Genomic DNA, 21,715 nt, shown 5'->3' on the forward strand with positions numbered 1-21,715 from the left:
TTGCTCTTTTTGATACTCCATATCCAACCCATTCAATTCCTGTTTGGCTACAATATAATCCTATCTCGGGACACTAATCCCCTGGGCAGTGACAGCAGATTGCCTTTGTATCAGGGAGGAAAATGATAAACAAAATACCTCTACTGCTGTCAGGGGCAATTTGGTGCATGGAGAGGGGAAAAAAAAAAAAAAAAAGAGATGCCTTGCTGCAGGGAAAAGTGGACATCATTTTTTCTTAAAGGCACCCCCCACCCTTTCCAGGGGTTAGTCATGGCACAGCTGACTTCCTCTCTTCCTCTCTCTGATCCCAAATAGCTGGATCTGGGCAACTACTTTGTTTTCTTTCACTGAGAGCTCAATTTCCTTCCATCATTTGTTAATTAAATTTCCATCAGCAATGAGTGTGCACATCTCCCTCCTGGTGTACGGGCTCAAGCTCCCACCAACACCTGTGTCCAGCATTTTGCTTTTATTCCATTTATTCACAGTCTCTCATCTTCCCTCTCCCAAAACAGTTGCAAAGTTCTAGAGTTTGCAGGTATCTAGGAAATTCAAAAGGCTTCTGGTTTTGAGTTCCTGAATCAGAGACGGCCCTTGCTGAAAGATTCCAGGCTCCTCCTCCTCCTCTTGGATCTGGCCTCAGATGAGCAAGAAGCTGGTACTGAGGAGTCTGGGGTGAAAGGAACTTGTATCTTACTTCTGAGTGACACAAATACGTTGGTGAGGCGGTGAAGAAAATTCCGTGTGTCACTGATTTTAATGCTCTGTCCCTGCTCCCATTTTTCAGCTGCTGGGAGGTCACAGAAAAGAAAGCTGCATCCCTCCCCATCACTATGGCTCTAGCATGCTAATACACTGCTCCAGGTCCCTGTGATCCCAGTGCCACTGCGACCTGCCACATGGTGTGTGCCAGTCCTGCCCCTGGGGCCCCATGTACTCAAAATTCATCTCTGGCCCGCAGTCTCTTGGGCTGCTGTGTTCCGACCGAGCTAGGCTTGTGTCTCTGGCTCGTGGGCCTGGCTCCACCTTTGGGAACAGCAGGCTCTGAGGAGGATCTGCCACTGCCATCAGTCCCCTGACGACGTTCTTCTCCATCAGTCCAGTCTGGCTCCACAGCCTTCTGCTCCATCAGCTCCTCTGCCTTCACCCGTTCCTGCATCCATGGAGACAGAGACGATGTGAACCCCTCCCTGCTAGGGTCTTCATCCTGCTCGCAGGGGCTGACAAGACACATCTTGTCTCTGCCACATCCATCCAACCCCCCTCCCAAGCCCATTCTCTCTTGAGGGACCCATCACAGGCTCGCCACTCCACCTGGTACCTTGTCAGAGGACAACCCCCAGCTGCTGCACTAGGCCCTGCCCCATCAAAAAGCCCACAAGTCACTGCTCAGAGGGAACTGATCTAGCCTGGAGGTACTATTTACCCAGCAAGGTCCTTTACCTGCTCTGCATGCTCCTGCGAGTGTGTGAACCAGAGAGCAATGGCGCAGCGTCTCCCACGGCCCACTGCCCAAACGCCGTGGGGGTTTTCCTTGCCAGAGCTGAAGGCCACCAGCCTCCCACACTTAGGGTGTACCTCAGCCTGCCAGAAGAGAGAGGAGACAATGAAGCCAGCAGCCCCCTGCTCTGGGGCACATGGTGCCTCTACAGAGGCCACATTGCCTCTGGGAACATGGAATGGCAGAGAACTGCTAGGCATCCACTGCCAGTCTATGAGCAAGGTAGACCTTGGAGAGAGAGAAGGAGAAGCAAAGGGACAATCTAGGTCACAGGCATCCACAGACTGGAAGAGTCTGGAACAACTAAGCCAGGAAGGAGTTAACATCTCTGTCTGGAATTTGCCTCAATTTGCCTTTAGCTGCCCCTATTTGAATCTGCCACAGCACCAGCACTGGACTGTTTTTGGAGTGGTCGGGTCCAATAAACAACTAGTTTTCTCCTGCCCAGATTAAGTCTCACCCTCTATCCTCCCTCCTTCTTTTGGCCAGTCCCAGACTTACTGTGACAGTCACAGTGTCCATTTCAGTGAAGAACAGGCCCCCACCCTGGAAGTCATCATTGAGGTAGAGGATGCCACTGCAGATAAAAAGAAGACATATGGATGTTGAAGTTCATTCCTACCAGGTGCTTCCCCATGCTCCTCATCACAGGAGGCTGTGGCACCTGAATAGTAACAGCAAGTAGACTTTAACAGGAGAATCCATTTGGGGGTGTTAAATTCAGCAGTGCCCAGCTCAGGGGAGTCACTGGAGGAATCTAGGAGAGTATGCCTTGGAATTAGCTCTGTATCGTACACCTGTAGCAGTGTTGTGACAACAACCTGGGCTAGATGGTTCTGACCTGGCATGATGTTGTATTTTAAAGTTCCAAAGCCTGGAAGAAGAGACAGATCAAAGAGAGGCATATCAAGGAACTTCAAGGTAACGTAAGAATGGTCAAAAAAAGGCTTGGTGCATGCGAAAGAGAAAAGGAAAATAATAAATTTCTTTGCTACTGCTACGACAAAGAGAAGTAGTGAGGCCACTGTGCAATGCATGCAAGACCACGGTCAACTAGAATGAATGAATGGACCACAAACTTCTTGAATTCCTCTTAGTATTCAATTAAGCTGATACAAAATGTCAGAGGAACAAGAGAGACTTATTAACAGGACTGGGAGAAAGAAACAGAAATCAATACTGTGGCTGCTGAAGCAAAACTTTAAGGCCATAAGGTCAGCGAGAGAATTACCAACTCAAATTTAGGAAGCTGTAGCTCTTCTACCATAGGGCTTTAATGAGACTTCAAGTCAGGTGGTAACATGAGTGGAGAAAAGCAAGGATAGTTCTCACAAGCAGGAAGGCGCAGGAAGGTAGGGATAACAGTTGAAGGATAAACAGGCCCGTTAGCCTGACCTCAGCAGTCTGCAGGGCTTTAGACTCCATTTTTGAGGAGAAGGATAAACTGCACAACAACAGGTTAAGTGGAAAAGTCTTAAACTGTAACATGGAGGTAATACAAGCAGATTGGGCTAGCCACACAGTCATTGATAAAACAGTCTATTTCCCAGGGAAAGACAACATTTTCGATGTCAGCAGTGTGGACTCTGGTAACAAAGTACTGAGAACAGTGCCACTAGAGAAATTAGTAGTTAACACAGAGAAGGTGATGAAGAATGCATGAATAGCTCACACTAACTAGTCCACCACTGGCACTGAAAGGAATACTGTTTGCCTGGAGGAGGATCACTGGGAGTGACCCCCAGATTCAATCCTGTTCAACAGTTTCACTAATGACCATAGCACAAATACATGGAAGAGATCCAGGAAATTTGGAGCACAGGGACCTCTTTCAAAAGGACACTGGAAGAGCTTAGCCCTTATGAGCTGGCTGGTCAATCACATTTCACTCTGCATGAGGACAGGAAGACTCCTAGAAATAGCTCAGGGGCATGGATCCCAGGGAGATATTTTAATATACATTCAAGCAGCTGTCATAAAAAAACCCTGCCCAGGAAGGAATGAGGTGACAGCACAGCTTCCCCACAGGTGGGACAGAGATCTATCCTGTTCTACAACAGAGCCTGATAACTCTATAATCTGACTAAACCAGTTTAACATCTATGTCAGAAGGGAAATGGACTCAACAATACTGGAATTCCCTACTTTAAGTCCTACATCCTTACCATAGGCTGCTCAAAGAAGTCTTCTGCTCTGGGTACAGCTACCACTCAAAGAAAAGGCAAGTACAAATTCTAGATGTCCAGGGATGGGATGGTAAATAGAGGGAATTGGCTGTAGCAGTGACCTAATTTGGCTGCAGTGTGCAATGACTGTAACTGTCTTTAAAATATATTTCACATTATTTCATAGAGCAGTAACAAAGCCTGCCACAGACTGGAAAAAACCTCACATGGAATGGAAAAACCCAAAACAAAGTATTGGCAGAGAATCTTGAGAGAGACAAATGGAAAAAATAATCACCAAAGAACAATGACTGCTCAAACAAAATAAATTCAAGGAGCCTGGTTCTACCTCTCCTGTAATGCATGGAAGACTGTGTAAGATGGAACAAGATTAGAAGAAACAGACTGTCATAAGGGCTGGCAGTGAACCGTAGTATTGTGACAGATGCAAAGACAATGATTTATCTAGTTCCCCAGATCCTCCTTCTAGCCCTTCTTATAGATGGGTGTCACACTGGCAAGTCTCCAGTCATCTGGGACCTCCCCTGTTAACCAAGTTGGGTGGGAGAGTTGATCTGCTTGAGGGTAGGAAGGCTTTGCAGAAGGATCTGGACAGGCTGAATTGATGAATCGAGGCAATTTATATGAGGTTTAACATGGCCAAGTGCCTGGTCCTGCATTTCAGTCATAACAACCCCAGGGAATGCTGCACTAGGCCCTGCCCCATGAGAAAGCCCACAAGTCACTACTCAGGGGGAACTGATCTAGCTTGGGAAGGACAGGCTGGAAGCTGCCTGGTGGAGAAGGACCTGGGGGTGCTGGTCAACACCCAGATGAGTATGAGCCAGCAGTGGGCCAAGGTGGCCAAGAAGGCCAACAGCATCCTGGCTTGTATCAGGAATAGTGTGGCCAGCAGGAGAAGGGAAGTGACTGTCCCCCTGTACTCAGCACTGGTGAGGCCACAGCTCAAGTACTGTGCTCAGTTCTGGGCTGCTCAATACAAGACACTGAGCTGGCAGAGCAAGCTCAGAGAAGGGCAGCCAAGCTGGTGAAGGGTCTGGAGAACAAGTCCTCTGAGAAGAGCCTGAGGGAACTGGGATTGTTTAATTTGGCGAAGAGAAGGCTGAGGGGAGACCTTATTGCTTTCTACAACTAAATGAAAGGAGTTTGTAGTGAGGTGGGTGTTGGCCTTTTCTCTCAAGCAAATAGTGACAGGACAACAGGAAATGGCCTGAAGCTGCACTTTGGGAGGTTTGGACTCGATATCGTGAAGAATTTCATTACTGAAAGAGCAGACCAGCACCATAACAGTCTGCCCAGCATCCCTGGAAGTATTAAAAAACTGTGTAGATCAGGCACTTCAGGACATGCTCTAGCAGGATGGTGATTTTTTTGTTATTTTTCTCTGGGTTGACAGTTGGACGTAGTGATCTTAGAGGTCTTCTCCAACCATGACAATTCTGTGATTCTGTCTGATCTGGTATCATGGTTCTAGTCCATGCAGTCTCCCAGCCTTGTTCTGCTCTCTGTTAAATCTGCCTGTGAGAATGGAGGAGGGAGAAAGGGCAGATTTTCTTCCCAGCCTAGGGAAGGTATTTCACACCTCATTCTGAAGCCACTGATGCAGTTTTTCACCTGATGCTAGTCCTGGCTGGCTTTGAGCCAACAATTCATCACCTGGTTTCTCTAAGCTGAGTTCATCCTCTGATGGGACCGAGAGATATGTCCTGATCTCCAAGTAATCTAATGCAGGTCCCCTTTTTTTCTTACCTGTAGTCCCTGTACACATAGGCAGGTGGTTCTCTCCAGCACTCCTGCCCCTCAGGATCCAAGAGACAATTATCAGCATGGACAGGATGACTAAGATCCAAGCGACCTTCTTGTTCCTCTGAAAAGGGGAGTTGCAAAAACAAATCTGGGCATTTTCAGTTTCAAGAAAGAATAAGGCAGAGAGAAAGGGGCACAGTGGGAGTAAAAGGTAGAGTATCCTGGAAGCACATGTCTGGGACTGAGGAAACTCTCCAGGTGACAGGAACTAACAGGGTGGAAGATTCTTTACCATCTACAGCTGTGCGGCACACAAGGTGTGTGAATGAGAAATGGAGCTTCTTTCCAGGAGTAAAATAGGACTCTATTATTTTCCGTGATTTCTCACTGGCCTGCAGAAGCAATCTGGCATCTCTCCAGTCCACGTCCCCATTCTGGGCGAGCTGCAAGTGAAAAACAAACCTGTTAGAATACTTACATACAAAGACGCTCTAAGAAATGATACACATACACAGTACAGAAGGAGAGGCCTGTATGAACTCCTGTGGTCACACATGTAAGAAAAGAATGTGATTTCTCATATAGACATAAGTGAGTACACTTGTACAGCATAGCAATTTTTTCCTCCTAGTCAGCACTGAAGCCACATCTGGAATGCAGTATCACTTTGGATCCCCCAGTACCCCAGAAGGACATGCTGGAAAGACAATAGAGAACAGGAAAAAGATGCAGCAAGGGAAATTTTGGCTAGATACAGAGAAAAATTTCATCCTCCCAAGAGTGCTACAACACTGAAATAGGTGCCCAGAGAGGCCTGGGGAATCTCCACCCTCGAAGATGTTTAGGACTTGTCTCTGCAAAGCCTTAAGGGATCTCACCTAACTTTGGAATTATCCATGCTGTAAGCTGGGAGTCAGACTAGAGCTCTCCAGAGGCTCCTTCTACCTTAATTTATTCTCCAGTTCTAAACTAAGCATGTCTGTAAGACTACTACACAGGGACAAGTAACAATCTTGAAATCCTTCCTCTCAGGAGAGAAAGTACTTGTCAAGGTCTCTGCAAAGCATGCCTCAACATGACTGTGGAAGAGTCAGGGGAGACAGCTCATGTGCTTGTGTGGAAGGTAACATACCTGTGATTCCATCCAGAGCACACTTCACAGAGAAAAATGTTCAGGTGGCAAACATTCTGCCTGGACAATCAAGAAGGCAGACTCAGAGAGCCATTTACCTGCACAGCCTTCAAAACGCTTAACCCTTCAAATCTCTCATGTGGGGTGTGAGGCGATCGTCTGGCCCGGAAGCCATCTCCAGCTTCTCCTGCTTCCTGAAATTGAAGGATAGATATGACACACATTAGGCTGCTATCTCTCCTCCATGGACACACTACAACCCTGCCTGCTGAGGGAAGGAAGTACATATACAGGAGCTCCTACAAGACCCCTGCCTCACCTTTGTCAGCCTGAGAAGGTCCTTACACTCAGATTCTGTCAGCACTCTGTCAAACACCACCCTCTGGGTTCCATTCATCTGACGGGAATCCATAGTGATAGCAATGCCCTCAAAAGGCAAAGGACCTGTCAAGAAGCAAGTACAGATAGGTATGATCAAGCTTTGGACGAGAAGCCTTCAGATACCAACCCCCAGACCAGGTTAAGTAAGTGGAGAGACACTATACATTCTCTGAGAAGACAGGACAGTTCCTCAGAAGTGCCCATTCCTCACAGACCTGGGCCACTTGCACCCCTCACATGCTTCAGGGGAACCAGAGCATCAGCTGGGGAAGCTGGCATACAGCCAGTGCTTCATGAGCCAGCAGAAACTTGGGGCTTGCTGGGAGAGCAGCAGGGAGCTGGGGGAAGTTGAGTGCACTGTGGATCGCAGCAGCAGAACAGGTCCAGCCTGCTGAGAAGAGGTTCTGGAGAAAAGAAGCAGGTAAACACCTCCATCAACCCTCCTTTTGATCACATCGTATCTCAGAATTATCTTTAGTGGATCTTTTTACTTTCTTCAGCCCCCAAAAGACACAATGGGTATTAGTTGGTGATTTTGATATTTAGCTGTTTTTTCCCCCCATATGACTTCTGGATGGTTAGGAATGCCAAAGCACTCAGGCAGTCAGAATGATCTGCTCTCCCAAATGTCACAGGAGAGAACCACTTGGGGTCTTTTAAGGCAAAAACTCCAGGACAGGGCCCAGCAAGAGGCTATTTGTCCATGCACAAGAACAGACAGCCACCAAAGAACACAGGACTCTACACTGCAGTCTACAGCACTCAGCCACAAATCATGTGGACTTACATTTTTCAGGGAAAGACTTGCCCACACGTAATAGTCTGTTGCCAGTATCCATATCCCACCCTCTCTTCTTGTCCCCTACAGAAAAATGTTGTCTGAAGTTGGGCTGCTTGAGTTGAACCAGGTTTGGTGTAGACACTCCTGCCACACTGATCAGGAATCTGCGTGTCCACAGGCTCGTCTCATATTCAGGCAGCACTGCTCTCAGCTGCAGTGCTCCCTGAATTCCCATCCCAGAGATGTACACAGTGAGATTTTGCAGGATTACACATGCATCAAAAGAGGAGGAAAAGAAATAGAGAAGACATGCTGAGCCATTCGAGTCAGTCTGCATCTATGCAAGCATCCAGGTGTCTTAGGATGGAAGAAAGTACAGCACCTAGCCTGATTAAGCCTCACTGACTGCATCCAAGTCCTTCTTTAAGCTCTTTTACTCACCCCTCTTCTCCCTCTCTTCCATATCCAGAGTTTCCTGGGTTTGCTTCTCCTGATCCTCTCTCGATAGCAAGGGGAAAAACAGAGAAGAGAGCTGTCAGTACACACAGGTATGTTTAACCCTCCTCTATGGTAGCATTTCACACCCATGCTGTTCCTCTCTTGCCCATTCCTCAGTATGTATTACTGCTTCTTGTACCACCCTGCCAGTCCAACCTCAACCCCTACTTCCAACTTGTATTTCAGTCCTAGTCAACTTGGTCTACCTTACCTGTGTTTCTCCTTTAGGTTTTCAGGAATCAGCTCATCTGGAGTCCAGAGATCCTGTAGGAACAAACATAGACAGTGCAATACACAACAAATGTCTCCCAGAATGGAACATGCCAAACAGACAGTTCCTTGTCCCCCTTCTCCAGTGAGTATCAGACCAGTGGTTCTTGCCTGCTTCTGACAACAGCCAGATTGGGCTAAGGCATATAGTTACATAAGCAATTTCCCACTACCTTTAGCCCTGAAACAGTGGAAAGGCCTTAAAGATTCACTTCATAAGGACCTGGAGGTCTTTCTCATCAGCATCTGAGCCCTTCTGGATCATGTGCTACTGAAGTAACTGGAAGCTGCCTTGGTGAATTCAGGGTAGGAAGATTAAAATTTTATCTTTACTTACAGGGTCGTTAAAAGTTCCTCCTAGATGCTCCACTGCATAATAAATTAACTTCTTCTCCATCAAAGATCTCTGCACATAATGTTGAATACTCTAAGGAAGCAAAGAGGCTGTCAAACAACCATCACATAAAAGACAACCCATCCCTGCCCAGGGCAGAAACCTGACCCAGCACTACTGTTCCCTGTGAAAGCCTGGTTCTGTCCTGAAGGGACCCTGTCTAGTACAGACTATATGTAAACTCAGGCTCCAGTTTCTTCAGTTCTGGGCTTGGCACACATTTGTAGTGAAACAGAAACTTTTCCTTTCTGCCTCCAGAACCATGATCCTGTCCTATGGGCCAGAGGAGGACCAAAAAGTACAGACCTGGGGTTGTAACTACCTCTCTGGCTGTGACAGCTGTGTCCTCTCCCAGTTCTGTGCGATACTGTTTCATTTTCTCCAACATAGGCTCATCGGTGGGATAGAAGAGCAAGTAGGAAGCAACACATTCAGCAGCCAAGGTCTGGTTCCCAACTTGGGCGGGGACAGAACAAAACAAAATTGTTTCTGAAAGACTTGACATTAGCAATAAATGTTTATAGGCCATCAGTACCCAGTGCACTGATGCCAATGTGGCAGTAGTATACTTACAGTACTTACACCAAGTATATACATCAGTCCCTGCTTTGCTTGGCCTCTACCCAATGACGGGCAGAGAATATTTGGAATAAGCCCAGTGAAGAATGGGCCCACTTTCAATACTTGTTGGGAGCTTGTTCAGAGGACACAGGGAAAAAATTAAGTAGTATTTGGAAGACAGATGGTCCCACCTCCCTCACCCAAAAGACATGATGAGGGGTCTGGAGGCTTGTTTGAGAGACAAGTTTTACCAGTGGTCTGACAGAGGAGATGAGAGACAGTTGGGCCAGTGTCAGAAGGAGCAGAGGTTTCAGGAAGAAGGGCTAAGGGATGTGTGAAAGTGACAGGGTTACAGGATGACCAGTGCCATGGCAGGCCACCAGTTTATTGAAAGAAGGCAAGGGTGACTCAGAAGGAGCACCACTACTGAGTGATGCTCTGGATAGGAAGTGGGGGCCTGGTTTAGAGCTACATACTGAAAAGGAGGGTATAAAATACACAGCAGATAGTTGGAGCAAGGACTTGAAATGAAGAGCACTGAGGAAAGAACTGACACCAGCCAAACAATGCAGAATGTGCACAAGCAGACTGAAAGGTCCCTCCATGGGACTTCTCCCCAGGTGGCCACAGGGTTGAGCAAGAGAAGTTCTGGGAAAAGTCAGGGGGCAGAATGTGGGAGAGGTAGAGCTCAGATCAATGTCACTTCTCCCCATGACATGCTGCCCTTCAGGAAAGGGGAAGTTTAGGGGTGTCACAGCATAACCCGCTGGGTTGTAGCTCTGCTCACCTTGATCATAGGCAAACTGCAGTAAATCAAGATGAGACGGTATGAAATCTTCTGTGGCAGAAATCCGCCCTGGCTTTGTGGCAATTTCAAGGACACACTGCTGTCTGCACTTCAAAACTTGAATATAATGGGCTGCAAGAAAGAGGAGGAAGAAAGGCAGTAGCTCACACTTCTTCCAGACAGGAGTGCTGGGAAATGGGGCATCTCCAGTATGGGGAGCATGACCTTCCTACCCAACCCTCTGTGCTTCTAAGGCTACCTGCAATGGCTTCATACAGGCCAGGCTGCATCTCCTCCTCCTCGTCCTCATCCTCATCCTCCCAAGGCCCTTCACACAGAGCACGACACTCCTCCAGTGCTGACAGCGCCTCTGAGAGGGACTCCTCCAGCCTGGCCACAGCTTGCAGGTACTCATCTGCATTGTAGTGCTGCACCCCAGCCTCATATGCTTCCTGCAAAGGACAGATCCAGGTCCCTCATCAGTGTGGATGACAAAAGATGCCCTGAGACTTCGAGTCACTCACAGAGCTGTGCTGACATCTAGGGGCTTGCCTGGCCATACACAGCCCACCATGCAGTGACAGCAAAATCTTCTGGACTTGAGCCAAATGTACTTGTCCAAGTGCACTGCAGCCTGCCAAGACTGTCACCAGAAAGGGTGTCATACTGGCAACAGTTTGTTTTCACCCTGAAGAGAAGGCTTCAGGGAGACCTTGTTGCAGCCTTTCAGATATAAAAAGGGAATTATAACAACGACTGAATGAGAGTTTTGCCCTGAGTCTGTAGTGGTGGGACAAGGGCCAATTATTTTAAACTTAAAGAGGGCAGATTTAGACTGGAGGTAAGGAAGACATTTGTTATGATGAGGGTGGTGGGACAGTGGAGTGCATCGCCCAGTGAAGGCATGGATGCTCCACCACTGGAAGCATTCGAGACCAGGGTGTACAGGGTTTGGCAACCTGGTCCAGTGGAAGGTGTCCCTGCCCATGGCAAGGGGCTGGACCAGAAGATCTTTAAAGGTCCCTTCCAACCCAAACCATTCTGTGATTCTCTGTATGGGGGCACAGTCACAAGCCAAGACCCTTGTGGGGGAACAGATTAGGACCCCAGACTGGTCCCTAGGATGGGATAAGAGCTGTTGACCCCCATCTCTGCACTGAACCCTCACCCAGTGTGGTGTGGCCTCCAGGTCCTGGAAGTTGTCTGACTTCACCCCTGACATACGCCGGTACTTCTCGATGTCCTCCCGCATTTGGAGGTGCTGGGGATTAGCGACGAAGAAGGTGTGAGCAGCAGACACGGCCTGATCCAGCTTCTTCAGCTGTGGAGAAAAAGCAGCAAGCTCCTGTCACGCTCCTCCGGGCCCCTTCTCATCCCACCCACCCACCCCTCGCACCGGCCGCTCCCCGGATTCACCCACGGGGTGCCTGTGCCGGAGCCCCGGGCTGGCGAGCCCTTGCCCACCACCTCCTCAGCTTTGCCCTCCAGCAGAGCCTCTGCTGACTGAAACCCAGGGGGCTTGCCCGGGGCTGGCGACTTCCCTGACTGCGGGGAGAGCCCAACCCGGGCGGCCCCTCGCCGGGGCGGGTGCCCACCTGGAAGAAAGCCACCTGGAGGTAGTTGTAGGGCTCCCTCCGCTCGAAGTCCCGGCGAATGGCGCGGCTGGCGCGGTGGGCGGAGGGCGCGGTGCCCAGGCGCTGCCCCAGGCAGTGCTGCAGGCAGTCGGCTCGCTGAAGCACCCGGCCGAAGAGGGCGGCTTCCCAGGGCCCGGCCCCCGCCGGCACGCCGAGGAAGGCCGCCTCCCGGAGGCAGCGGGCGCGGCAGTCGAGGCGGGCAGCCCGCAGCCCCGCGTAGCTCTGGAGGGCGCGCTGCAGCAGCTCGGCCGCCCGCCCCCAGTCCCGGGCGAAATACGCCCGCGCTCCGTCCGCATAGAGCAGGTCGTAAGGGACCAGGCGGCCCGGCGACGTGGCGGCGGTGGCAGGGAGGAGCAGGCAGAAAGACAGGAGGAAGGAGGCCATGGCCGTGGAGGAGGAGAGGGGGTCTGGGGCGGGCGGGAGTCTTGGCGGACCCCGGGATAGGTCCACCCAGGGGGCTGGGCCGGGCGCGACGGCGGGCGGTGCCGTGGCCGGGGCCGCAGTGGGCGGGTGGGCGGCTCGGCGTCCCGGGGAAGGGAGAGGGATGCGTGAGGGGGCAAGGCCCGGGTCTGCCCCGTCTCCCACTCTCTCGTGAGATCTGCCGCCACTTCGTGGGTGCCTGGCCCGGGCTGGTGCCGTCCAGCAGCACCTCACTGTAGGACATGGTCCTTTGTACCAATGCCCGCCGACCACCCACCAGCTCTAAGTCTCCCTTTGGTGTGGGTTACCCGGACCACTCCAATGAGCCGTCTGGTAAGAGGCTATGGTTACTCTATCAGAGACTCCATGCCGGGAACAAGGCACGCTCTGACCACGTCCCATCACACGGAGAAGTGCTATGGAGGTGAAGGGCTGCCTGTCTCCTACAGCCTCTCCAATGCAGCCCAACCCTTGCCCATGGCTGAAATTACATCCCACCACGGGCAGGAGGAGCTCCATCTGCCACACACTACCCCTGCACTACACCTTCCGAGTTTTGCACAGGGCAGGCGCCCCCTCGCAGATCTCACTGCTTCCAGTTTGGGCGGCATGGGCAGTCAGGGGGCCTTGTCCCCAGAAGGCCGTGTCAGCTTTCCTAAGCTGGTTGGATTTCTGCCTGAGAAGTTTGGGCCATTGTGTTTCATTCAAAGGTCACACTGGAATCACCAGTTTGCACGGGTGAATTGCGGTGTGGATCAGGCCTGTGGATCAGGGTGACACAGAAACAGTCTGCCCACAGAAGCTGTGGATGCCCCATCCCTGGAAATGTTCAAGGCCAGGTTGGATGAGGCTTGGAGCAACCCGGTCTAGTGTGAGGTGTCCCTGCCCATGGCAGGGGGTTTGGAACAAGATGATCCCTAAGATCTCTTCCAACCCAAACTAATCTAGGATTCTAGGGTCTTACTGGAGAGAACTTAATTGTTTTCAGGCCTGGGGTTGCCTCAAAGCAATACCTTTTGCTGAGTGATATTAGAAAGCACAGAGGCCTCTCCTGCTTAGCTGTAGGCAGTATAAGTCCCCCCTGAAATGGAAAGGAAAACTTTTCACCCAGTCTCACCTGACCTGTACAGGCTTTGTTCCCTTGCCTGGGCTGCTAAGCATCTGCTGCCTTCCACATGCATTGACAAGAAAGGGAAGGAGAGGGAGGAAAGGAGCCTTGCACATTCCACAATTCCCTTCCAGAAGCCTGTGAAGCTTCATTAAACATTAGGCCAGTCATTTTGTTTCTATGGAAACAGAATTATTACTAATATATTATTTTAGAAACAGACACACGATTGACACTCCAAATATAGAATTTTAATACCATTCTGCGTCTGCCTTGTCTCTTAGGGCAGAGCGGATGCGAGGGTGGAGTTCACAAAGGGACAGGACTGGCGAGGGTGCCAAGGTGGCGGTGGCAGCGGCAGTGGTGGGTGTTTTTGTAACCTGAGAGCAGGCACAGGCTGTCCATCTGTCCATCGAGGTCCCTTCTGCAAGTCTGTCGCATTTCTTTTTCCCCCACCAGCCTGGGGAGCTGTGTTTCTGGCCTGCTATTGAGAAAGATGAGAATGCAAATTAGCGATCGGGTCCCAGGACAAAGGGAACACTTGAAGTATTATTTAAAAATCATGATGGCACTGAATGTTTTTGATGCTGTCTCTCATAGTTTGGGATCCTGGAAGGCTTGTGCCTCACAGGCCTCAAGGGTCCTTTCAGGTGGCACCCCCTCTCCACCCTGCAGCTGCCAGGCTTCGTTGCCAGACAAGGAGCAGCGCCGAGGCCGGTCGGTGTTCTCCTCCTCTCTGCTGCCGAGCGAGAGGCGGCGGTCGCGGCGTGATGCGAGCAGGAGACGGGAATGCCGTGGGCTGCAGGCTGGGGTGGGTTGTGGCGTCTCATCAATGAATGTGGTGATCTCATCTCGGAAGAAGCAGGGGCTGGAGCCCCCGGGTATCAGCCCCGCCTCCAAAAACTGCCGTAGGGTCGTCAGCTCATCTTCCGGGGGCCGCCGGCGGTAGTCATGCAGCTGAGGAGGCAAGAAGCCGGGGCCTCCAGGCCTGTGGGGGCCACAAATGCGGATGTCATCAGACGAAGACCACTTGTGTAGGAAGGACGGAGCAGAGCGGTGGGCAGAGAAGATGTTAGTCTCATCATGTGACATTCTCCGGGAGATTGGGACCTGGAAAAAGAGAAGGAGGCAGGTGATGGAAGTCTTGAAAAGACAGAACAAGAGGGGAGTAGCTGAGGCTTTCTCAGGGAAGAAAGTCAACATGATGCAAAGGCACGAGAGATTTGAAAGAGAAGGAAGTGTGTTATGAGGCTGCCCCTGCTAGCTCTTGGCTCACCTGCAAGTAGTGCACTTTTTCCTGGGGCAACAACATGTGGTGCATGGGTAGCAGCTTGATGTTCTGGGAGTCCCGCTTTACAGCTGCAGCACCATTCGAATCAAATCTCACTTTGCAGATCCTGCCATCACCATAGTCATCACACGCACCATCTGTTGGCAAAGAGAAGAACAGCAGTCAACACTTCTCAGAAGAGGAGTGCTGTCAGGGCACTTGGATGCCATCCTAACACTTGTCTGACTTCTTCTGCCCTACTTGCAGCCTTCAGGGCTCATCTCTGAACAAGGTTCTTGTCTTCCTGCTTGCAGCAGCACTAAAGGACTCAGAGACTGCCCTGTTTCTTCTGTCTTGCTTTGAATCGCCCACTGCCAGAACCTGGACCTTTGGATCAGCATGTCAGGCTGAGGCCTGGTGCTCCACTTTCACTGTGGTTTGGCAGCTGGGCACATCGTCTCTACTCTGGCATCTACTGTAAAGGATGTCGCACTAATTTTTCCTGGGTGATAGTGAGTTCTAAGGCAGCAAGTGAATGGCAGAGCTTTCTCCAGAAAAATTGTTCTCATGGTTGCTGACTCCAAATTATAACATAAATACCACTTGGCCACCCACATCACCACCCGTAGGGGCATCAGGTCCTTTTCCCGAGGCAGACCCTTCTCTCCCCTGTAGTCTTTTGGGGAGGGGTTTAGTGAAGGAATGTGTCTGTGGGGCAGTGAGGGGTTTACCATCATCTCCGTCTTCCTCAGACATGATAGCCACACACTGCTCCCACACGGTGCGGAGATCCGCTCGGTAGCGCTCACAGGACCAGATGAAGGAGGGGAGAAGCAGAGTCTGCACCATGGAGCACCAGAGCACAGCCAGGACCATCCAGGTAGGGGCCGTATCATAGCGCAGGCTAAAAAAGCTCACGACCTTCAAGGTAAGAGAGAGAAACTCTGAAGATGAAGACACAAATAGGGCTCAAGGGAGAAGGATAACGGGAGTCAATTCTGCAGAAGAACATACTCTGTCTGTAAAGGATTTGTCAAGTAATCACCCCATGCCCCTTTGAAAAACTGTTCCTGGGGTGTTGCCCTGGGTTTGCAGGACCATATTCCAAGCTGTCTAACTCTAACATGGGAACTGGTGTTAGCATCCCTTCTTCCCCGTGCTCATTGTGAGCCAGATCTAAATAGAACACAGCCACTGGGGAAAAAAAAAAAAATAAAAAAGAATTGTGACTAAGCCTCTCTTCTCTTAATGGTTCCCTCTGAGAACTTCCTCAGCTCTCCAGTTTTGCAGACAATCAACCAGCCAGCCAAAACCTGAATGCTGACTACAACCATGCAAGCAGAAGTAAAAAGAAAACTCTCTGCAATGGCTTTTAAAGCTGCTGCATCAGTTCTCCAGAAGAAAACTGGAGAAACAGAAATCTAATTGTTTTTACAGAGGTAGATCCCCCTGTAAGTTTGCAGAATAATTTCTTCTTCTCATAGCCACCTAAAACTTGCACAGTGATTTTAGCTGTGTGGTGTGTGTTCCTCAGGCTGAGACTTAAGAAAATGCTACTGGGGAAGGAGAAGAGAATTACTGCAATCTTTTTAAAACCAGTACTCAGAATGCAGATTCAAATGCAGCAACTCTGTGGCTGGTGGGAAAAAGACAAGAGTTTCTCCTCTAAAACTTGAGAGAAATGGAAATCTAGTTTAGCTGCAGACTCTGAAGGGAAAGGGGGATCTTGCTGCTTACCAGGATAGGCACCCCAGTGAGTGTGTCATACAGGAAGACAATAGCGCTGATGAGGTTGGTCATCTGCAAGGAGGTCTTGGCTGACTCAGAGCCATCCAGTGAGGACCTCCTTTTGCCCCGTACATCCTCCACTACAATGGCTGGCACATTGAAAGTGGTGTGTGCTGATGAAGAGCAGGATGACGTTTCCTCTGCTCTCTGATGGTGGCACCGCCGGCGTCTCCTGTGTGCCCATAGAGTCTGGTAGAAAGTGATACCCACACAGACCAAACCCATGACGATTCCTCCAAGCAGGAGAAGGCTGAAGCAGACACCGAAGCCCAGCCCTATCTTGCTGACAATGAACTGGCAGCCACGGGCATAGTAGCGCTCGCCATTGTTGTGCCAGCCGATGGAGGGCAGGGTGGAGAGGATGAAGGACACCATCCAGATGCCCATGACGGCGTGCAGGGCCTGCTTCTTGGCATTGCTCAGCCGGTAGTTGACCGGCCACCTCACCATCCACATCCGGTGGTAGGAAAGGGAGGCCACTGTGAAGCAGGTGGCCAGAGCCAAGGTGTAGTATGTAGAGACAAAGACCTTGCAGATGCTTTCGTTCCAGTCATAGTCAGAGGACTCACGCCGCAGCTGCACCACAGCGTAAGTGGTGAGGGGTACTGCTGCCATGAGGATGTGGGTCCCAGCTAGGAAACATAGCAGCAGCTCCAGCGGCTTGTGTTTCTGTTGTTTGGCTGTGATGCTGAGGATAATCCAAGAGTTGGCCAAGAGGGCTAACATCCCACATGCCAGCCACCAGAGTGAGTTGTTGTGCAAGGTGGACTCTGATTCAGAGTCCCCCATGCTGCCTCCCCTGCTAGGCTGGACCCTGTCCCTGCCGCTGGGGTTTTGTAAGAGGGCAAGTGAGACTCCACACTGGGGGAGCCACGTCCCTCCTCATCTACTGCTGCTGCTGCAATGTTAGGTGCACGCACTGGAGGGGTTCCTCAAGGCACTGCCACCAGTTGCTACGTGGAACAGCCATCAACTCTATCTCACTTTCAGTCCTTCCTTTGCCCTCTGCTTATATTGCTTTCCCTTGCTCTAATTTTTTCACCTGTTTTTTCTCTTGTTCTCTTTCTTTTTCTTTCTTCCACCTTCTTTCTCTCTCTTTCTCATCAACGCTTGCCAGTGCTTTTTCCCTCACTTGCTTGGGCTCACTTTCTTTTTTCCTCCCCATCTATTTCATCATCCTCCTTCCACTCTTCCTCCAAAGAAAAAGTTCTCCTTCCTTCACGTGCCCACCAGGTGCCTTCTGTCTCAAGGCCGCCTTCCCCTGAGACTGGTGAAGGCTGCACGCACACAGAGACTGCTGGGGACTCCAAACAATTTGGCAGTAGCAGGTGCCTGCTGCCCAACACCCCAGTGAATGAGGAACTAGCCAAGAGTTCCAGAGAAGATGGGAGGCAGGACAAAGGTCCAGTGGAAATAGTGAGGGTGTCGCATACACCACGTGTAGACTTCCTCCCACCTAATGCCACACTTGTGGCCTGATAAGGTTCCTGACAAGGCTGTCAGACAGCTATCAGCAGGGAGTGGAGGGCAAGGACCAAGAGTTAGAGGGTTCCCTATCCAAGACCTCACAGCACCCCTCACTACATTGTCCTTTTTGCTGTCCTTCAAGGCTCAGCCTGCTTTTTCAAGTTTCCCTGCACAGTGCAGGGCAGAGCTGGCAAACAATAAGGAGATGGCAGGGAGGGGAAGATCCTTTTCAAAGGTTCCCTTGGAGATTCAGGGCATGAGGTTCACTGTAGAAAACAGAAAAGAGAAAAAGTAATTTAAGATCACTCTATCTCCCTAGATCTCCCTCTCTTCTTGCCCACACAAACACGTTGTCACAATTTAGGTTGTGCAGAGCACTCCCTGCATCTTTCAGGGAAAAGAAAAATGAGATTTGCACCAATCCCTGCATACCTCAGTCCAGACTCTGGCCCCTAGCAACTCTTTCCAGTGCAGCTCAGCTGCCTGGGCTCCCTGCCTGTCCAGTCTGAAGTTCCTCACCCAATGCATGACCAGTGCCATTTCTGCAACAGAAAGCCTGATTTCCATTGTTCCCTGACATTCAGGTCCTGCACTCACCGTGACACCCCTCGTTCCTGCCATCCAGCTCCCACAGCACTACCAGTCGTTGGACCTCACCTTTTCTCTGCCAGTGCTCTGCATTGTCACCTGCCACTCCTGTCCAGTCCCATCCCTGGGTGCATGCCACCACTTCAGCAATACCCTGCCATCCTGCAGTCTGGAATCACGAACCTTTAGGCCATGTCCCTCATCCACCAAGCATGTTCCTACTAAAGCTGCTCTGGTCTCCAGACAACCCACTGTTACAAAACCAGTGAACAAGACTGCTAACCCATTGCTGAGACTACTCACCATTGTCAGTGATCCCTGGTCCTACCAGCTCAGACCCACTCTACTGTCTTTGTCTGTAGGGTACACCCCAACAACATATTCCAGGATGGTAATAGGCTCACTCTGTGCCTTGACCAGAGCAGATACAACCATAACCTTTCTGTGTGGATGGATCAGTTCCCCCAAGCCTGGACTAGTGGTTCTGCTCCCATCCTTCCTACTGCTTCTCCGCATCTTCTTACCCGCTCTGTGACCACCTGAGGCTTTTTCTCCTTTTCCTCCCAGCTTGGAGCAGTTTGTCATGACTGGATTGGCAATGGCCCTGTTCTGCCCTAGTTTATCTTTTTTTCCCCCAGTGCCATCACTCTTGCAGTTAGGCCTGTGGCCTCTGGAGACAGTTACGCCGCTAGCCGGCCCTGATAATCCCAAGGGAATGAATTTCCTTGCTGCATCTCCTTCTGCCGCCCTTCCCACCCGGCTTGTTCTGGTAGCCCACGCTGTTCCCTCGATGAGGCAGGAACCCTCCTGCCTCTGCTGGCTTTGGGGCCCAATTCTGCTTCGAGCTGCTGTCCTCCCGCTCTCGGAGATGGGAGAGCCCCGGCGCTGATGCAGGATGGCCAGGTCAGGGTCACCCATCCATGCCTGGCCCTACTCCCTGGCCTGCGCCCCCTGTCTCATCCCACCACTCATCCCACCACCCATCCCACCAAGGGGGAGAGAAGAGACTCCTGGGGCTGGTGCCTGGGAGGAAGCCAAGGCGGGGGGAGAAGAGGGCAGAGGGGGAGAGGGGGGGGCAGAGGGGAGGATGACCCAGAATACCGGCAAGGAAGAGCGCAGAAAACCGGGGTGCCCACGGTGATGGGGATGCGGCCGGACGGTCCGCGGCCGAGCTGGGGTGCTGCCCCCGCCGCCCTTTCCCTTTGCCCCCCTTCCCGGCCACGGCCGCGGCTGCCGCGGCTCCCGCGGCGGCCGGAGGGGCGGCGGGGGTCCGGGCCGGGCCGCCCGGAACCAAGCCGGGGCGGCAACAGAGCGGCGCGGCGAGCCGGGGCTGGGCTGGGCGGGGGCCGCGGAGCCCGCGGGGCGCCCCGGGGCTCAGCCGTAGCCGGCGGCGGAGCGGGGCGGGGGCGGGCGGCGGGGGCCGCGGGTGGCGGCGGCGGGGCCGGTGGGACCCATCTTACCTCTCGCCGGAGCAGGCGCTGCCATGGCGACGGGCGCCCTGCGCGGCTCTGCGCGCTTCGGCCCGGCCCTGCCGACCCCCGGCCCCGCCGCCGCAGCGGACGCCGCAGGCAGCCGCCCCGGCCCCGCGCTCCGGCCATCCATCCACCGGGCGGGGCGACGGCGAGGGGTGAGGGGCGGGGAGCGCCGGCGGGAGACGGCAGCGGGAGCACCGCCGGGCCGAGCAGCCAGGGGGCGGAACGGACGGACGGACGGGCGCGGGAGCCACCGCCCCGGCACCGGCACCGGCACCAGCTCCTCCCGCCGCCCGCAGCAACGATGCCAGGCTGTACCCCAGGTGTGCCGGGGGCCCCGCGGCTCCCGGAGCGGGTCTTGGCACCCGTCCGCACCCCTCCTGCCCCGCGGGGCCACCCGGGCTGTCCCCGGGAAGACGAGATGCAGGACGAGAGGGTGCCGGGCTCCTGTTGGCGAAGAAGGAGGCATCACACGAGATGTCGGGAGCCTAGGTGCTGGACTGAGGGGAAACGCAACGGGATCACAAAGGGACCTGCAAGGAGTGCTTGGAGAGATGGTGCCAAGGACACCTGCTGGCCTGGGTGAGCCCTGGTAGCAGAGCTGACCCCCTTTGCTCAGGTTCTATGGTGGTCTCTGCCACCACGAGCCAGCAGCTTGGTCCCACAGACGGGAAAGGGGGAAGAGAATGAAGGAGAGAAATCGGGAGCAGAGCTCAGAGGAATGGGTTGGCCAGCTCAGAAAGGTAGAGCTCCCCCTCCAGCCGCGTCACCTCCGTGAGGGTGATCCTGGCTAGAAAGTCTTGAGAAGGGCGCAGACATCTCATTTTCCTCAGTTACTGTCTTGCTGCTGAAACGGAGTCACCAACACCTTCCTTCTCATTGTTCCTTTCAGGAACTGATGTCTACCAAAATCTCTACATCTCTTTCCTCCATTAGAACTGGGGTGGGATGGGAGTCCAAGTTTCTGTTCAGTTAGGGCGCAGCAGGTTCTGAGGACTTGTAAGAATTCATCTCTGTTTTGGGCTAGGGTTAGTCTGGTTACCCTTGCTAGGGTTAGTAAGCCTCCGTACATCTATAGCACAGCCATTAAGTCCTCCTGCAGCAGCTATTTTCTTCTGCAGATCTGCCTCTGCTGCATCACCCTGTTTGCTAAAGTGGACCTGACCCTATGCATCCAGAGTTTTCAGCTTTATGACCCCCTCTGACAGGGCAGATTTCATAAATAATTCTAAATATTGTCTGATGTGTTCCCAAGTGCATACCAAGGAATTTAATCTGAGGTTTGTATGAGCAGCAGGAAGGCAGACTCTCTCAGTAAGAAAGCTGGAGATGCTGCTCGTTCTCAGGCCAAAGGGCAGCAGTGAAGGCTATTCCAGGATTTTAAAAGAGATCATGTCAGAGACAAGACCTGTTTGCATTGCAGTGGCTGTGTCACTGGGGCCTGTTTAATGACAGTGAGTAGAATCAGAATCACAACAATCCAGCGTTGCATGAGGTAAGTGATAAGAGAGATTTCTGAGGGAAGCAGGTGGCAATGATCTTGCTGTGCTCTGGCTGTTCTTCTATGGAAGAACTGCTACAGTGGAACAGTCCCAGGGCTGTTCATCTTAGTGGTCAGTCCAGCAACAGCTCGAGCCAGAGACATGCAAAGTGACAATTATGCCCCCCCAAATATTTTTTTTTTTTCAACATATATAATTTGCAAGATGTTTGTGTCTTGAAGTGAGAAGC

At 51.9% G+C, this 21,715-nt stretch overlaps 2 protein-coding genes across 2 annotated transcripts; both read right to left on the reverse strand.

Moving 5' to 3' along the window:
• Positions 1 to 454: 454 nt before the first annotated feature.
• On the reverse strand, positions 455 to 12,307 carry P3H3 (prolyl 3-hydroxylase 3). Its single transcript, XM_071763237.1, has 15 exons — positions 11,833 to 12,307; positions 11,406 to 11,558; positions 10,497 to 10,689; positions 10,238 to 10,369; positions 9,212 to 9,345; positions 8,833 to 8,922; positions 8,437 to 8,489; positions 8,169 to 8,227; positions 6,885 to 7,009; positions 6,664 to 6,759; positions 5,726 to 5,876; positions 5,437 to 5,554; positions 2,003 to 2,078; positions 1,444 to 1,584; positions 455 to 1,153 (listed from the first exon to the last, which is right to left on the reverse strand). The coding sequence occupies exons 1-15, from the start codon at positions 12,253 to 12,255 to the stop codon at positions 938 to 940; spliced, it is 2,160 nt and encodes a 719-aa protein (XP_071619338.1). The 5' UTR covers positions 12,256 to 12,307; the 3' UTR covers positions 455 to 937.
• Positions 12,308 to 13,628: 1,321 nt separating this feature from the next.
• Positions 13,629 to 20,189, reverse strand: GPR162 (G protein-coupled receptor 162). The gene is made up of 5 exons (XM_071763448.1): positions 19,973 to 20,189; positions 16,407 to 18,190; positions 15,401 to 15,590; positions 14,676 to 14,827; positions 13,629 to 14,509 (listed from the first exon to the last, which is right to left on the reverse strand). The coding sequence occupies exons 2-5, from the start codon at positions 17,244 to 17,246 to the stop codon at positions 13,994 to 13,996; spliced, it is 1,698 nt and encodes a 565-aa protein (XP_071619549.1). The 5' UTR covers positions 17,247 to 18,190; positions 19,973 to 20,189; the 3' UTR covers positions 13,629 to 13,993.
• Positions 20,190 to 21,715: the final 1,526 nt, after the last annotated feature.

The sequence above is a fragment of the Heliangelus exortis genome, chromosome 1 (assembly GCF_036169615.1).
Source record: "Heliangelus exortis chromosome 1, bHelExo1.hap1, whole genome shotgun sequence".
NCBI classification, from domain to species: domain Eukaryota; kingdom Metazoa; phylum Chordata; class Aves; order Apodiformes; family Trochilidae; genus Heliangelus; species Heliangelus exortis.

Excerpts from the sequence above, each read along its gene's own strand:
- P3H3 (XM_071763237.1), bottom strand. The coding sequence starts at position 12,255 with ATGGCCTCCTTCCTCCTGTCTTTCTGCCTGCTCCTCCCTGCCACCGCC. Across the intron at positions 8,490-8,832 it reads GAGGAACTTTTAACGACCCT|GATCTCTGGACTCCAGATGA; the intron begins GTAAGTAAAGAT and ends TTGTTCCTACAG. Across the intron at positions 1,585-2,002 it reads TGGACACTGTGACTGTCACA|GCTGAGGTACACCCTAAGTG; the intron begins GTAAGTCTGGGA and ends CTCTTCTGGCAG.
- GPR162 (XM_071763448.1), bottom strand. The coding sequence starts at position 17,246 with ATGGGGGACTCTGAATCAGAGTCCACCTTGCACAACAACTCACTCTGG. Across the intron at positions 15,591-16,406 it reads TCACTGGGGTGCCTATCCTG|GTCGTGAGCTTTTTTAGCCT; the intron begins GTAAGCAGCAAG and ends CTTACCTTGAAG. Across the intron at positions 14,828-15,400 it reads TGAGGAAGACGGAGATGATG|ATGGTGCGTGTGATGACTAT; the intron begins GTAAACCCCTCA and ends CTTTGCCAACAG.